The sequence below is a fragment of the Gavia stellata genome, chromosome 18 (assembly GCF_030936135.1).
Source record: "Gavia stellata isolate bGavSte3 chromosome 18, bGavSte3.hap2, whole genome shotgun sequence".
Classification (NCBI taxonomy): Eukaryota; Metazoa; Chordata; class Aves; order Gaviiformes; family Gaviidae; genus Gavia; species Gavia stellata.
This window is the reverse complement of record NC_082611.1, coordinates 10,991,335-11,009,070: the sequence shown is the minus strand read 5'-3', so window position 1 is coordinate 11,009,070 and position 17,736 is coordinate 10,991,335. Positions and strand designations below refer to the sequence as shown.

At 39.6% G+C, this 17,736-nt stretch overlaps 1 protein-coding gene across 2 annotated transcripts in view; it reads right to left on the bottom strand.

Annotated features, from left to right (window-relative positions):
- Positions 1 to 17,736, bottom strand: part of MYH11 (myosin heavy chain 11) — a 55,653-nt gene that overhangs the window by 25,470 nt on the left and 12,447 nt on the right. Inside the window, exons 3-9 of one of the 2 annotated variants that reach the window (XM_009818118.2) lie at positions 16,516 to 16,543; positions 8,718 to 8,820; positions 6,973 to 6,993; positions 4,471 to 4,563; positions 3,508 to 3,571; positions 1,294 to 1,392; positions 138 to 281 (exon numbers count right to left, since the gene is read on the bottom strand). In XM_009818118.2, the coding sequence (XP_009816420.2) occupies positions 138 to 281; positions 1,294 to 1,392; positions 3,508 to 3,571; positions 4,471 to 4,563; positions 6,973 to 6,993; positions 8,718 to 8,820; positions 16,516 to 16,543 (552 nt within the window). The remainder of the gene's footprint in view (positions 1 to 137; positions 282 to 1,293; positions 1,393 to 3,507; positions 3,572 to 4,470; positions 4,564 to 6,972; positions 6,994 to 8,717; positions 8,821 to 16,515; positions 16,544 to 17,736) is intronic. The other variant, XM_059826334.1, reaches the window with a different exon arrangement.

Here is a 17,736-nt window from a genome sequence, read left to right as displayed (position 1 = left end):
TAATATAGAATCTTACTTCATATGCATATTTTGCAAAGTGATTATTCTGGACAGAATTAACCTCTGTGCATTTGCATCTCTACATAATGTTGCTTGCAGATGTATAGCTTGAATACAATCTTGCTAACAATTCTCACCTATCTGTTCCTCCTCGGTAAAGCCCATAATTTTCATGGCTTCCAAGGTCTCTTGGAACATTTCATCATCTTGTTGAGCAGGAATAGGCACGTGGCCATTAGATAGAAAGGTATAATTGTTGAAGCCTTCCAGCAACAGATCATCTAAAAAGCAAAGAAGAAAAGCTTTACTTAAGTGCATCATTTTAATGCTCTTGGTTCACAAGTTCTTCCAGTGAACAACAGGAAAACCCCCAGTGTTTTCACCAAAGGAAGACTCTGCTTGAATGAGGAGTTTAGGGTTTTGTGGTGCACAAATATTTTCTGAATAACTTAATTTAGCAAGCCTGATTGTGTTAAGTTTCCAGTTTTCATTAGTAACTGGGGAATGTCTCTGCCGCTCAGTGGAATTTTGCACACTATGGACTCAAATCTGAGCCATTCTTCCCAAAAGTCTTCAATGCCATGTGTAACCTACTCAGAATGACACCTCTCCCAATGAGGATTCATATCAGGTGGTAATAAGAATGGAACCAGGTAACAACCATAGTGGGCCAGACCAAAAGACTCATCAGCCCTATAGTGGCCAACAAGAGATTCTTAGGTAAGGAGCATAAAAACCAGGGAAAATACTGAGTTATCCGTTGCTTTATACATTCTTTGGCAACCAGTGATTTGGGGAAAGATTGTCATATTTGAACCATGATGTTCCAATACATATTATGTCTAATCTCTTTTTTTTGATCCACTTACAGTTTTCACTTTCTCAGCATTCTGAACCTATGGGTTTCACAGTGTAATAATGTGCTGTGGGAAAGACATTCTCTTAATTTATTTTAAAACCCCAAGCCAATATTTTTATAGGGAACCCCATTTTCTTTTGTGTAAAAAATAATTAATAACTCTTCCCTATTCTTCTTCTCAGTATCATTCAAGATGGGATCTAAATGGGTTTACATCTCCTGTAGACTGCAAACAACCTGACTCAAACAGGTGGACATCAATAGAAGCTTTCTTATAACTCACTTGAGAGAATTATTTTCTATAGCTAAAGAGCTGTTTATTTATAGAAAGGATTGAATGACATACAATTAAAGAAGTTAAGATAAAGTACTTAAAAGTAAGCCATTGCTCAGACTGTTCAATGGGATCTAAGAATCATTAGCAAGTAACTTACTTCTCATTTGTTCAGAAGCTCCAGCAATCAAATAGTAAAAGATATGAAATGTTCGCTCATCTTTAGCCTGACGAATAGCACGGGATTTTTCAAGCAAATCTGTTTGTCAAGTGTGTTAAAAAAAAAATCAATAACATATTTCAGTCCTTCCTTAATTGTGCCATTAGCCTCAGAACCATCAATAGCATTGCTGAAATATTTGCCATGAGCTTGTCTAACATGAACATGTGTCTAATTCTGTGGTGGGAGCTCTGGTATTGGTATAATTCTCAACACAATGAGTAGATCAATTTCTTACCTCTTATTGTATGGTAAATGCTGATAATCGTGGTAATAAACACCACAATAGACATAAATGCTTTTAAAATCAGATATATAAAAATGGTATTCACAATATAATTCACATCACTTTTAAAATGAAGTACCAATATGATTCTTTCAACATAAGGTGGAGCTGCTAGGAAAAAACCTCGAGGCCACTATTCTAGGTATAAAAGCAAACTTTATGTATGTCCATTTTTGCGACTATAAACTACTAAAAGTTGGCAATAGTGTAAGTATTTCTACCTCAGCCAGTGATTCACTCTTTAAAAGCTATAGTGCTATAGATAAAATTTTAGTTAAGACCAAAAAAAATTGAAACCTGATTTTTTTCTAAAGATCACTTGTCAAAATAAGAGCAGAAAGATAAACTGTTTGTTTTTTGATGCTACACCCAAGAGATAAGGTCCTTCTTTATAGCTGCATCTTTCTTTCTCATTTATTGGAGCAAGCAGCTCTTTCTCTATGCAAAGATGAGCAATGCAGCACTGAGGAATCTAGCTACATATTAATTTGTTCATTAAAACACACTATCTCATAAACATAAACAAGGGAAGAGGCAACAGTACTTGGCAAGCAAAGTCAGGCTAAGCTGAATTTCTCTGAAATGTCTGTACTTTTTTCCTGAAAATATACATCGAGGTTATTGACATATAGCTCGCTGCTCTGGGTATGTCATTTGAAACAGCAGGGCAGTATTTAGCACCCAGAGCAGACAAATTCTTTGGAAATTTCTAGCACTTGATGCTATCTGGGGCATTAGCACCAGCAAAATATTTGCTTCACTTCAGTTGAGTGAGTTTCCAGAAAAATGTAATTTCCAACCATGGCAGTTTAACAAAATACACAGAGATCAAGTCCATTTCAGGATAAATTGTCCCTTGGTTTGACAAAGGGAGAGGAGCTGTAAGGATTCTAAGACAGCACTTCTGACCACACCATGTTCTTTGGCTTTTCCTGTCTCTTTAGTCTTTATATTAATAAAGTCTTTGGAGGGGTGGAGGGGAAAGGTATATTACTTTTATTAAAATGACCCTCCAATCCTCCAGGCATGAACTAGAAAGCTGTCATACTAGGTATCATATAGACTTCTCCCTTAACAGGTTGCTCTCAATGCTTTTTCTTGAAATGCCCCAGTACAACATATATAACCTTTGCCATACCTAAACAGCAAGGCACGTGCAGCCACAGGCTTGATCATTCAGTCTGCAAGGCTCAGGGCCCTTCCCTTACAGAAGCCAGGGTGCACAGAGCTGAGGGTGAGATTGTACTGAGCATCTGGACTTCATCCCAACATGTGGTCAGGACTGCGTCAAAGTGCCAAACCTGGACTTGAAAACCGGGAAGCACTCTCCAAGTTCCTGGGTAAACTGTAGTGATAATACCAAGCATTCAGTGTTTTTTCAAAGTGCCTGTCATAGCACCAGTAAGAAACAGTACAGTTTCAAAACTTTTTATGCAGCTGGAAACATAGACCACAGGGAACTGGAGTGATCCATGCAGGATCACACTGATATGAAACAAAGACTGCATAGCTCTCAAGATCACATGCAATCTTAACCACAGAACAATCTTTTCCCATTTTCATATTATTGGGACTTTGCTTTTAAAGTCCCCTGCCGTTGCCTTAGGTATGGTGCTTCCGTTTTCTGAAGCTGTATATGGGGAATAGCACACTTTCCTATAGCTAAGAAAACAGACCTGAAAATGTAAACATGAGATTAAAACAAACTGCGAAGCTGGTATCAGCATAAATGGAGCTGCTTCCCTCCATCTTTGTTTATACCAGCCTCAGCAATATTTGCCTTTCTTAGACATGCAATGGAGCTTGTTTATCTCACTTCCTTCTGCTCATCCTAGTTAGCTTCCAGTGCAGCTCACTGAAAAGGATACAAGTCTCTATGTTTGCTCCGACAATGTAGCCTGTCACATCAAAGTTGATGCGGATGAATTTGCCCTGTGAATGAAAAGAAGATCTAGGTTGGGCTGTTCTTTCAGGTTATGCCAGGTTTTCCAACATTAGTATTTAGCCTGTTTAATAAGACACATATATCATCCTCTTAAGAGTAACATGCTTGATTTCTTCCTGCCACCACAAGCCCTGGAAAAGCCTCAAAGGAAGTGAACTTCTCTGATATTCCCTCTGCAGAGATTTGCCCCCACATTTCATTCAGACACTTTGAGGGAAAGGAGTCTTCCCTACGGGACCAAGCTTTGGAAGCTGGGGATATGACAACATTTATTTTCTACTTTGATTTCCACAAGTTCAGTGAGGGAATAGCATTGGATCTGCGTAACTCCCTCTGCTAAGGTTCATCTGCATGGATCCCTGAACTTTGCAGGGAGAGAGCAGAGATGGGAGAGGAGGGTCTGTGGGGAAAACAAGCAACTGCCAGCACTCCCAGAAAAAAGCGTTGTCAAATAGTGACAGTCTCAGCTCACATCATTCTAACTTCAATCTGTACGACTGTTTTTTCTTTTTCTCCTGTACTTTTTAATTTATTAATCACTCTTGCTAAGTAACAGTCACACCTTATGAGATACATGCAGTGGTGCAAAGGAAAAGTACAGATTTTTGTTTGCAAATATTCTGAAAGTGGATATGTCCTGGAGTAGGAATTGACTCTGGAAGGCCACACATAGACTGCTAAATTGTGAGAGGACAAGCGTACTGTCAAGTATGAGCTTGATCTTTAATCTTCTAGAAGGCCAAATTCGGAGAGGAATTCTAAACTGTTTTTAGGGGATTAGTTTTAAGATGCTCTTTAGAGAGAAGCACTGATGAGGGCCACTGTCTGTACATTGTGATGCTGTACCTCCCCCCCACATAGACCCCACTGGATTTCTCCTACTTACAAATCTGGAGGAGTTGTCATTCTTCACAGTTTTGGCATTTCCAAAAGCTTCAAGAATAGGGTTTGCCTGTAGAAGCTGTTTTTCCAGCTCACCCTAAAATTCATTCAGACGCAGTTAACCCTAAACTTCATAATTACTTAATTAAAACCAACACATATACACTGGAGAAAAATGTGAAAGATAATTTAAGCCTCTGACTTTTTTTTACTGAATACTGCACTTCATGTGGATTTGTTTTCATTCTCTGTTAATCTTTGTGTTTATGTATTTGTGCAGTTGACTGCTGTCCTGTATACATGACCCTTTTCCAGCCCTGTTGTCTGTGACAGGTCAAAGTCTATTAATCTGTTTAGCATCATGACTGGCCTTTTTTAAAAAAAAGGGTCATTCAATGTCAAATATATCTTTTCTTCCAGTTTAATATAATTTTTAGAAGGGACATCCTTAAAGGAACCTCCAGCATGTCTCTTTCAAGTTAGTTTATTGAGATCCTTTGCTAGCAAATGACGATGTAATTAGAATAACTTGCCAAGAATAATTTTAATGTAATGCAGCACAAAGCTACAAAGCTGATTTCATCAAGTCTATTAATAATGATCCATGCAAGGCTATTTAGGTTAAATATGGAAATGCATTGATTTATTTCAAACCAGGATAATGAATTCTCATGCAAACACACAAACTTCGTATTATATTGTTAATTGTGATTGGTAATTGCTAATGAAACAAATCATGCAATGAAACAAGCATGCATTTAATACTCCTATTTCTAAACAAATCAATGAAGTTGAAAAAATCCTTTGCTTAGGAATACAGCGTTTTTGAACTACTCGTTCAGCTCTGTCTTATAAGGTCACTCACTTTCACATTTGCTTCTTGTCATCCTATTCTTTGAGTACTACTCTGCAGTAATATGCATTATTTCAAATAACTCACCCTGAAAAGGAAAAAGTCCTTGACAGATAGTATGATATCATTTAAATACTTACTATTAGAAAACAAGGCAATATTTAAGTTGAATCTAGGGGAAGTAATTTGGAAAATGAAAGTGCTTCCCAATTAGTGTGCAAAACTGGTAACCTTTTTCTAAATGCCGTTCCTGAATGTCTTGTAACTTATGTGGCAATGATGAGAGCTGCCTCAAAAATATCATTAAAAAGCAACAGATTGTTAACAAATCGCTAAACTTATCCGCATGGTCACGAGATGGGAGAGTGAGCACCTTCCTGAGAGCGTAGATCTTTTGAGAGCTAAGGCATGTATCAAGACTGCATTTTGAAAAAAGAAGAGAAAAACCCCACCAAAAATCCCCCAAAACTTACTACCTAAGAGTTGAAGGAAGAGGGAAGGAAGATTTCCAAACAAACTAATACAGGAGTCCTAGAATAAGTAATGAATTCCTAAAAGTCCCTGAAGTTTCTCTGTACTGAGCAACTCCTTCTAGTTATACTCTGTAGACTTAAAAACTCCACTATAAGCGTAGGGTGTTGCTGAAATCAGACGGTGACAGCTAAAATAGAGCCTTGTGTGCTAAACTGGGACAGATACCACCTGCTTCTGGTGAGAACTGAACTATGCCATAAATTTGGGATATAAAACTGTGGCTTCAGATTAACAGCATTGTATGCAGCTTTAAGTCCCCTGAACTCCCCAGAGTTGCCTATGCCAGCAATGAATTAGGTTTTTTGCAGAAAGCTTGTCAAATGAAGTACTAAATTAACTAAGGGGCAACCCACTGGCCTTTGCCATAGCCAAAGTCTGAGAGGCAGCAGTCAGAATGGGGGAAAAAAAGACCCCGTAAAAAATAAAATCCCATTTGCCTGGCACAGAAACAGAAAGAATATGCCAGCAAACCTGCCTGTATTCCCAAAGCTGGTACAGCACACCACAATACAGGAAGGCCTGTGAGGGCCTGTAAGAAACTGCTGTAACACACCTGCAGACACGCTGCAGTGAGAATTGCTCTGTTACACATCATAGCAGCAGGCTAAGAACATGCTAACTTTTGCGGATGTGAACAATTCTCAACAGTTACGTGAAAATGTAAAATTGAAAGCAATATCAAATGGAAAGCATGCAGCCATACAAATCAATCAAACATCGTGAGGTTTAGGAATTATTTCACAACAGTCCTAAAAAGTTCAACCTGAAGCACAGAAAGCATTTGGGTATTTTCATTCAGAAATCACATTGCTCAATTTCAGGCTGAGTGGCTCTTTCAGGATCGTGGGAAATTTCATTCAAACTACGGCAATTTGAACACACACATATAGAAGAGAGTGGTACTTGAAAGATGACCCTGCCTGTGTCAGACCTCATTCTTTACCATGGAGCCTGACACAGTTAGGGTTGATTTGTGAGAGCATTTGGCGCTATTGTTGCTTTTTATCATATCGTACAACATATTTCAACAAAATCTCCTTAAATTTTCGAGGTGCAACAATAGCATGCATATCTACACTCAGTGCCTTAAACACACATCAAACAGTCTAAGTTACTCACGTAAGAAAAAGATGGACCTTGCTGTATTGAATAACGTGGTATAAAACAAGTGTCAGTATCATTTCCATTACACAGACATTTTTATTGTTTTTCCTGTATTAAAATAACCAATACACAGTTTCCATGCAAATAAACCAGGGATACAAATAAAAACAATCTATTGCAGACATACCAAGAGTACAAATACCAATAACATATATTGAGCATTTTAACTGAAGGGAAAAAAACCCTGAAGCAAAGGGATGGGATTTGGATCCAGTCCCAGGTTAGTCTCTCAGGACCAGATATTTTTATGGTAAATCCCCAGTTCTTCTCTGGTGCAACTGAGGCATTTTGCTATCCATTATTTTTTAATGACTGAAATTGCAATGTCTGTAGTCCCAGTCATTGAATTACTATTTGTCAGCATGTTATAGAACAACTCTAGACTTTCTCTCAGCTCCCATCTTGTGGATATTTGCCTGCAGGTCTGTCTCAGGGCCAGTTTGATCCTGAGACTCACGTAATTCCCCAGAGAAGTCAGCAGCAACTGCAGTTACATGCCCATTAGGAATGGCCTTGAAATTACAAGTTCAATTTCCCCAGCCGCTGAGCAGGACTCAGTGGGAAGAAGTAAATTGTTTGCATAAACATTCAACAAAGGAAAACTATGCCTTTAGTCTTGGACTGTTTCCACTAAATGTAATCACAGATTTCTAGAAAATACTACCCAAAGGGACATCTACTCCCTCCCCTGCCCCAATGCAGAATCTGCTGTACATAAACAACAATTATTTATGGTGGAAGAGGCCAGGCTGCACACTCCGTGCTCTGGAGTCCTCTGTCTGCTGGCATACAGGGCAGGCAACGGCAGCTGCAAGACCCAGCACAGGTGTGGTCATGAGATTTTTACTTCGTTTCTCACTACCCTACTAATTACTTATTTTGGACTCAGTCTGGCGTTTGGGACACACTGAAATGTCTTCCTGAATTAAGCCTGTTTTGTCATAAAAGTGAATTGCTACATTTTTTTGCGGAAGTTTTTGAGTAACATTCAGAAGGCTGGAAATGATGTAGGACCTGGAGTCGTATCATTGAAAACAGCAAAGGCAGTTGAGAGCCTCAGCCACACCAGTCATCTCTGGGAACTGGGTAGGTACAAGCTCGTATTATGGTTCAGAGCAAGAAAAGAAACTTCAGTCGCTAAGGCAAGATTATTACAAATTTTGAAGGAACAAAGTACTTTTTAAAAATTGTGCCTTTCAAAATTGTTCTCTCTGACAGGGGAGTAAAATGAAAAGGCAAGTTTTACACTGGGACTCTTTGCTAGTCAGTAAGAAAACTTGCTTGCTAACAAAGCCAGTCAAAACTTTAGAACTTTAAATGCTGGTATACGTTTTTGTGATGCAGTTGGACAATGTGTTAGTTAAAGGCTTTCCCAAACTTCTCAGTTGCCAGGGGCCAAGGGTAAAATAAGGACCCCAGCCCTTGCAGACTTCAGGGCCTTCATGCTGGGATATAAATAGGTGCTATGCATATGGAAAGCTATGAATATTTCTCTTCTAGCAAAGTACATTCTCATTTGATGCCTAAGGGGGTGTCAAACAAAAGTTTTTTTCCATAAACATAGAGCTGTGATGTAATTGTGTACTCTTAATATGTCGACTGTTTGGCAAGCCACAGACATTGACTTGCTGTTAGCACAGTCAGCTCAGTACAGTCCTAACAGGCTTGAAGAAGACTTGAATACGGAAGAGCTCACTTACAGTGATGGTGGTGTCCTTTTTGCCCTTATGTGATGACGCAACAACAGCCAGGTACTGAATGACCTTTTTGGTATTTTCTGTCTTGCCAGCACCAGATTCACCTCTGAGGGGAAAGAAAATAACACAAAAGAAGGTAGGTAACTAGTGGACTCCTTCTGGCATGTGAGGAATTTAGTGTATAAAAACAGGACTGGAAACTGCCCAGCTCAGTTAGTATTTATCCCAGAACACCACCTCTCCAAATCCACCTGACTTCAGCATGCAAAGAATGCATTATCAGAGCTGTATCTCTGTCCCGTTAGTATTCTGATGGGACATTGGGCCATTTAAGGCAATTGTAAAACATGATGCATTTTTGAACAGCAGTTCATCTTGCTTTGGCAGCATCTGAACATTTATGAGAAGTGGAGCTGGCAAGGAGTCTGCTTGTATTTTAAGACCAAAAAATACAACATTAACTATGGTGCGGTACAGCAGTAAGAAAAAACATCAGCAGTAATACAATAGTTTTCTCTTCTGAAACTCTGGCATTAAAGTAGACTAACAGCTTGTATCAGTACTGGAGAACACGTGAATGATCCTGCCTCATCTGAACTCCATGTTCAAATGCTCCTTGAATTCAGTGGGACCAGAGCTAGGACTACCTGAGGTGTCCCTGCTAAGTGGGTAGTAAGGGACATCTCGTGTGGGGACATGTCTGACCAGCAGAATCGGCATCCTGGCTGTGCTCCGTGCAGTGTCCCTTGGGAAGCAGGAAGGCAGTGGTAACTTTCCACTTCCCAGACGACCTTCAGGGTTAAGTTTATTTACAACTTCTAAGCCCTCTCTTAAAGTAAAATACTGGTTTTCAAAGTACAGGTACAAGAGCCAGATTTACACAGTCTTTTCTCAGAGGAATATTTCCAGCCTACTTTTCCCTCCAAGTGTCACATTACATCATCTCACATCTTCTAGATACCTTTGGCTCTGATGATTATATAGATGAAAATGTTTTTATACTGTCCGGTCTCAGCCATCAAAAAGGGCATTAAAGTGGGTGTGGATGTAATAAACTAGTTCTTTGAACTGTAGTGCTGTGAGGAGGGCAACAGTCTAAATGTAAGTCGGACCTCTTTGTCTTTGGATTTAAATTAAAATGGATTTAAAAATAAAAAGAACAATACATTCAAAAACCCCATGGATATTTGTCAACTCTTTTGAAGCTGAAACTAGCTGGATTCATTGTAGTTCTGCTTCTTTTCCTAATTAGGAAATATAGGAGTTAATTTTCCCTACCAAGAGACCAGTGATAAATGGACATAAAAAATATGAGTAAGTGCTGGGCAGAACTTTCAAGACGTGATGACATTGATGTAAACCTTAGGAAACGAGAAACAATTCCTGCCTGAGGTACGACATGATGAGGAGTGTTTCTTCTGGCTTTTAGAGTTTTAACCAGAAATAATTGAGATGAATATGTTCCTTTTCACAAGACCTGGGTTAATTTGCACAGTTTAGAGGTTGGATTCATCTCTGCCTGGGCTTCAGTGCTGAAACATTTCCATGTTTTATTGATAAAAATTAAGTGTCCTGGGAACAATTCCAAACCAAGCACACCAATCTGAACACATATGCATACAAAGTTTTCAAATAAATCTACCTTACAACTTTGTTTCTTTGGAAAAAAATAAAAACCCCCCAACTTTCTTCAAACAAACCGTGGGCTTTGAACTATTCCGTTTTATTAAAGGTTAGTTGTAGTTCATCACTACATGAATTGCATTTCCTTTCTCCCAGGGCAACTGTGCCCATCATTTGGCTTTCCCCTGAATCCCTGTGAGTATTACCATATATGGCATCATTTTACTTGTAATTATCCTACCATACTGTAATGCTTAAGTTACTTAACATTTTGTTCTGTACTTTCATCCTTAACTCTTTGCTCCTGCACAGGCTGAGGGTTTTCCTATTTTCTGCAGATATACTTTAAGGCCTTAACTTCCTTTTGAAGTGGACAATAAAAAGTTCTTCAACGTGACGTGGAAAACAGACAGGATCTCAACAGCTACAAGTAGGAGAAAAATGTCTAAGGTCAATAGGTAATGAAGAATAATGTCCGTGGCTGATGAATACATCTAATTTTTCAACATATCAGATCATTTTTAAATATACATGACAATAGACATTTAACACGGACAACATCCATTAAACATTAGTAGCCCTCATACTCCGAAGGATACATCACAGCTGTATGACAACGTCTAGATTTCATCTCAGTGATAAAATACCATGTGTTTGAAAACTAGCTAATGAGGAGGAATGGCTAGATGAGGTTCAATGCCTCTGAACATCAAGAAGCTTACAAGGGGAAAGACCTGGGAGAAAGAGAGCATGTGAATCCCTTAGTTCGCTTCACAGGTGGATGAAATTCTTCCTAGAACTATTGAGATGCAATGGAATTGGTCAGGCTGGTTTTTTTCGCTGCATCTGCCTTGAAGTACCATCATTTCTTGGGTGGCAGAAACAGCTTTCATTGTGACGTGGTATGAAGAAACCCGCCTGTTTTAAAATCTACATGCTGTCTTGAGCTCAGTGACTGAATTTTTAAAGATGGGTCTTTTTCTTACAAGCGTCTTTTGGCGGTTTTGGCACGGACTATACACAACGGGGTTCCTCCCAGGAGGCATCTGCTCCTCTCTTCTGAGTGCCCATTTTCCTCAGTCTTTACCCCTAAATTATGTTCCAAAGTGGGAGTTCACCATATAAACGCTGTTACCACTGTCCTAATCATGATCTTTTGGGAGTAGACTGATCATTTGTTTAATTGAAGCATCTCAAATCATTCTTGCTGCCTGCCATACAGAGAGGCAGCACATTTGCTGCCAGTGCTGTTCTTTGCACCCAGCTCAGATGGGCAACACAAAAAAAACAGATCAAAAGCAGGCCCCGTTGCACAGTTCTGATCAGCCCAACAGCAGTACTTAATCTGCTTCCCATACATGTTTTCCTCCTAAGAAACTCCATGGCTTTCCCAGAGCAAAAGGGTCCACTAGGCTTACAGGCTTGCTCTGTTAAAAACACCACTCTCACGTTGTGTGGCATAGTTTAAATTTATTCTTCCCTCATTTCTTGCCAGGCATTGTTTTAGGAACTCAGTGCAGGATTTAAAGCACATAAACCTACATATATAGTACTCAGCTATAATAGCATTTTTGCACCACATGAGCTACTAAATCCTCTGTGACTCCATTACCTTCACCTTAAATGAAAATTACCCCAGTTAGAATAGGTTTCCAAATTAAAGCAAGGTGAGACTAGCAAGTTGGCCCCACTGTTGTGGGGTGAGCCTGTGGTGTAGCTAGGACTCTTGTACGTTTGGGTATAACCGGGAAAATTCAGTTAAAAAAGTGTATTTTTTTGTTGAAAATTTGAAAGCTTTCTGTATTAATATTATGATAGAAGACTTAGCTTAATTCCACTTTTGGAAACACCTAAAAAGTAACAGCAGAATTTATTTTCAGCATTTGTTTCAGTAAGCAATGAACCACAAAAATTGACCGTTCACACATCTCTTAATCTGGCTATGCTAGCACTGCAGGAAACCTCTCCACAGAGCAGTCAATGAGGTGCTCTAAATCCCATCAGGGCTTGGCAGGCTTCATCCTGCAGTATGAGATGTGCAAAGATAATGAAGATCTTTGTCCTAGACCAGCTGTACCCTCCTAGAGACCCGGCTCAGAAGCCAGCCCACTGATCCTGCTAGTTTACTTATAAAAAAATTCCCCGAAGAGCCCGAGCTGGTTCAGCACCAAGCTCCACCCCGGCTCTAAAGCTACACAAGATATCTGTGTGGGAGAAGGGCCAGGCAGCAACGCTTGCCAGCTCCAGCCTTGGAGATTTAGTGAGCTGGGAAAGAAAAGAGTTTAGCTCTCTCGTGGAGGAGTCTTTTGACTAATGGGACTTTGCAGTTTGGAGGATGTTCTGGATGACTCTGCTTCTTGAGACGTGTCAGGGGAGAAAGCAGGGTGAGGTCCTGTGGCTGGGTGAGGCTCTGGAAAGTTTGCCCAAAAAGAGAGAGGGGAGGAAGGGGAAAAGGGCAGGATGGTCACTGCCTCATGCACTATTTTGTCTGTCACTGCATCGAATTAAGTGGAAATAGCACCCTGCTACCGTATGTTTTAATAGAAGCTAGTCAGACTAAATGCGTGTATAAAAAAAAGTAAAAGGTAACAAAAAAGTATTTGATTATAAAATGTCTAACAAGCATTTGTTTTCACAGACTTCACGTTCCCCCCAACATTCAGAATTTTTGATCAGATTTTTTTCTCATTCATTTAAGGTGGTTTCTTGTTTAACTGAAGCTTGTGCATAGTCCTTTTAGCCACATCTGCTTTCTAGAAAATATTCTACCCACTCTTTTCAGGAAGTGGCTAAAATATGATAACCCCCAGATCAGACAGGTTTAAGGGGACATCTTTAAAACACTCATGTGCTTAGCTATGCAAATAAGCACCTGTGGAATTTTTAGTGAAAAAACTTCTTGAAAACTCCAGTAGGATCCACTTGTATCTGCAAAAATTGAACAACTTAAAGGCCAGAAGTCTTCCTTTGAGGGCTGGTGCCTTTACTTACACTGGAGGACGCTTGAAAAGTCACAAGCCTGTTCACTGGCCATTGCTTAGTCCAATTCACGCTTAGTTGCTGATGCAGCAAGGTTGCTCAGGTCTCCGAGTAACTGGACAGATTTCTGGGATTTTTCCTTCAGCAATATCTACTGTGCTGGTCAACACAGACCAAAACGGTCTTTGCAAGAGTGAATACAGAATATTGCATGGCAAACTCCGGTGTCAAAGAAGAGAGACTGCAGTGGGGGATGCCTGAGCGCAGGCAGGAATTTCAGGGAATCCCAATAGCCAGGCAGTGGTGGAGGCTGCCCAGAACAGTACAGGAACCAAAACACAAGGATGGAAAAGTCTTAACTGCCTTACTTTTCAAACACATAAACCAATAAGATTTCATACCCTTAGTGCAGTATTATATATTATATATTGTATATTTATTAGATATGTTATGTTATGTTATGTTACGTTATGCCATAATAATGCAGCCACAGATATATTAGTAAGCACAGCCATGGTATAAAGTTTCTTATGATGTTCCAGAGAGGTAGCTTGTAAACGTGCATGATAGGATGTGGAGTTATAAGGCTGACTGTAAAGCGGCAGAGAGCAACTGGCAGGGAATGACATGAGAGGGTGTTCAGTGACACTGCCCATGGGAAAGAGCTGACAGCAGAAAGGATGTGTGCACAGAGGAGAGTAGCTCAAAGGCAGTATGTGTGTAGTTACTAAGAAAATGTAGAGGAAATAACAAAATCTAGGAAAGACAGGAATTCTGAGGAAGCATTAGAACCCATGAGCATTAAAGACAGATGGAGCATTTTAAACATACCACAGTTAATCACACAAAGGGTAGGGATTGGAAAAGAATGCAAACAATACTTAACCACCTGAGGGTAGGTTCAATGAGCTGAGGGTGAAGTCCTGAGAAAGGGTATATTTATACTCAGAAACGCGGAATCACTCCTAGCTCTCAGGTCTATGCCCCTGCCTATGCCCCAGCTGCATGTCAGGGGAGTCCCAGGTACTCAGCACCCCACCAGGCCTCTGGTTTCCAGGTGAGCTCTACTAACAACGGAATAACTTTGCAGAAGTAGTACAAAGCACACAGCACAGAGTACTTAAAAATAAAGTGCACAATTCCTGCTTGCATTTTGTCACCAGTATTTTGGCTATCCTGCTGAACTCCCGTAAGGTAAATAGCAAAAAGTGAGAGATGGGTAGCAATAAGTGGAAGAATGCAAGAGTCTACATTGCAACATAACTAAACCTAAGTGAGTTTTTGGCAGCATCCACCACTACTTGTAAATGATCCTTACAGCTACATTTTTTACAATTTAGGTACCAGGCCTTGGAAAGTTCGAGTCTGTAGGTATTTAAAGAAAAGATCCCAGCTGATCAACACCATGAAGTCTTTAGTTATATATTTTAGGCAAAAAGATAATTTCTTAGAATTTTTAGCAGTTCTATAAAGTAATGCAGATTGCTTCCGCTTGACAGCTGCCCAGCTGAAAGCCAAGTGAACTTTCTTCTTTCTGTACAGCCAAATAAGGCCAGCAAGGATGATAAACCAGCAGTGATTAAAATTGTGTACATTAGTTTTAGCTTGACTAATCTTTTAAAAGACATGTGTGAGAACTGTTTTAAGCTAAGGGTCATGATGGCCATCCAACATACAGCAGTTATTCTAAATGTCTCAATTTCAAAACGGGAAAGACATTTCATTCTCTCTATTTTATGTATTACTGGTGTGAAACATCTTATGTTTCCAGCTTAGCTGGCCAGGTGAAAAAAAAAGTATTTTCATATTTTTTATATATATGGTAGCTGTCAGAAGTGGATCCTTTAATGAACAAAAAGGCATAGATTTGCCAAAGAAAGACCCTTTCTTAAAAATTCTAATATTCCTAAGTTAAAAGAAGATCTGAAGATTTACTAATGGAAAAATAAACTAAAGTACAGGAATAGAAAGAGGAAATGCGTATCGTAAATTAGTCTTCATTACCATGACATGTTTCATCCTGGGAAGAAAGGGATGGTCAATTTTTATGTCATCATTGCATAGATTTTAGATTTCTTTTTGGTATTAATGCATTTTTTGAGAGATTCTTGACTGATATATTTGCATGTAAAGAAATCTTGTTGCAACAGAGGTCAGAGCTCTGCAAGCCCTTACGGTACTGGATACAGTATATAATTTTTACTTTTTCTTAGGTGATGATTTTTTTCCAGGTAGCAGTGGCATTCACAAGTAACTGTATAGCTGGTGATCAGTAGCAGTGCTTTTTAAAAACTCTAGTATAAATATATATTCAGTCAGTCAGTATCCACATTTTGACAGATAACCTAAAACCATTTCAGTTTGTGGAGTAGTAAGTTGTGCACAACAAAGCTTATTGCAATAAAATCACTGCCTGACCCACGATGCACAGCTGAACCCCCCATGCCGGTGCTGTCTCAACACTGGCTGCTCAAAACTCAAGGAGGAGGCCTTCAGCAAGCCCGGTTGCAGAAAAATCAGAGAGTTCAAAACAGGGCTGGTTTACCTAGTATTTCACTGTTGCCTAAACCGATTACCTAGAGACTGCAGAAAGGTCCAACCCGCGCGGTGTTGCTGAGCCCTCTTGGCCAACACGCCCCTGCCTCGCGCGCCGGCTCCAGGGGCGGCCGCTGCCACTGCCAGCAGGGAGGTACCAAGCCCTCCCCGTTCTAGCTCCAGTGTATGCAAACAGCACAAAACAACAGCATGAACAGAAAAGATGATGGCACTTTTCTGCAATGACAACTGAATTAGGAAGTTACGGTGAGTTAGCAACAGATAAAAATTAAAAGGAGTTCAGTAAATATCTGGGATGCTCTGTGTTCCTCACTTTTCTCAGTTCTTCAGCTTCCTCTAGGAAGCTCTTAAAATCCCTTGTTCTCTCTACATATACAGTTTTACAACCACACGCCCCAATTCTTCATTGTAAACTCTTAAATCTCTGAATTCAGAAAGTAAATTTAAAGAAGTAAGTTTGTGCATTAAAGACTTCCTACAGGTCTGATACCTGCTTTTTATTTTATCAACAGGTAAATCTACCGGGACTGGAGTTCAAGCTTACTGAATGTGAGGAGAATATGTCAGTTCCATCAGAATTTGAATCAATTTTGAATAAAGACAGACACTGTAACATTGAGATATACTAGATTAGTTTACTTACGTGCACAGGATAGACTGGTCTTCTCGATCTGTGAAGAAAGAAAAAAATCCATTAATTAGGGAAAATGGCTATGTCCTGACAGAAGCACTTACATTTATAAGGATTTACATTGAACAGCCTAGACCTTCCAAAATCTGGCAATCCATGATTAGTCGAAAGTACTGGGTTCACATCTTATTTAATCTGCCCTTTCATTTAAATAAGCATCTCTAATGGAAATATTTTGTACAAAAAATGAACAAAAGGTTAACAGTTCAAAAATATTTTTTGTAAATTCCATTAGAGATGAACTGTAATGAGGACAGCAAAAAGATCAGGCTCTCTGTAAGAAGATTATAACTGAAAATTTCAAACCTGAAACTCAAGTTGTTACTATATTTATGAAGTATGGCTAGCAGCCCACTTGAGACAAAGTCTGGACAGACAAGGTATCAAAGCCTAAAATGTTTTAAGGTGGTCATGCAAAGATTTGAATTTTGAAAACAGAGCAGTTCAAATGCCTGAATAATGTACTCTCTATTTCACTTCAGACTGAGAGACAACTTTTATCAAGAGGACAACTACTTTCTCCGAGATGTCCTCCAAAGAATAAGATAAAACAAGGTAATTCACGTATTTTACAAAAGCATGTGAACAAGTACATAAGTATTCTTCATGCTTTTTACTATGAGCAGGACCATCAAACACATTTTGGATCAAAATTTATAAAAAGGTGGGCCAAAATCTCCATTTCTACTATGGGAGGCATGTAAGAGATTTCTGCACAGCAGATGCCAGTACGCTGCAATGCTGCATCAAGGTTCAGGATGACATCCTAGCTCCGTAACCTGCTCTTGCAGCATTTCCCCCTGCTTTTACTTTCGGAGTTGGAGTTTCTTTTTACCTTCCGAGCTTTTACACAGAATTTTCTACCAAAAGGCTGATCTCAGGCTAAGATCTCTAGCCTGGGATGGACAGTGAGCACACACTGAGGTTTCATCACGGGCTCCACAATGCTAAACTGTTTTGTAAAGCTCCGCTGAAGCAAGACTTCCAGAAAAGTCTGTGGTAACAGGAGGCTTTACAATTTGCCCTCTCTGTAATGACGCATGACTAGCGTGTTTGCTGTGATCAGTTCTGAAGTAGAACCTTTTTTTGTCATTGTGGGAATGGTCGAGTGTTGGGACAGGTTGCCCCCAGAGGTGTGCTATCTCCACCCTTGGAGCTATCTGGAAGTAGACT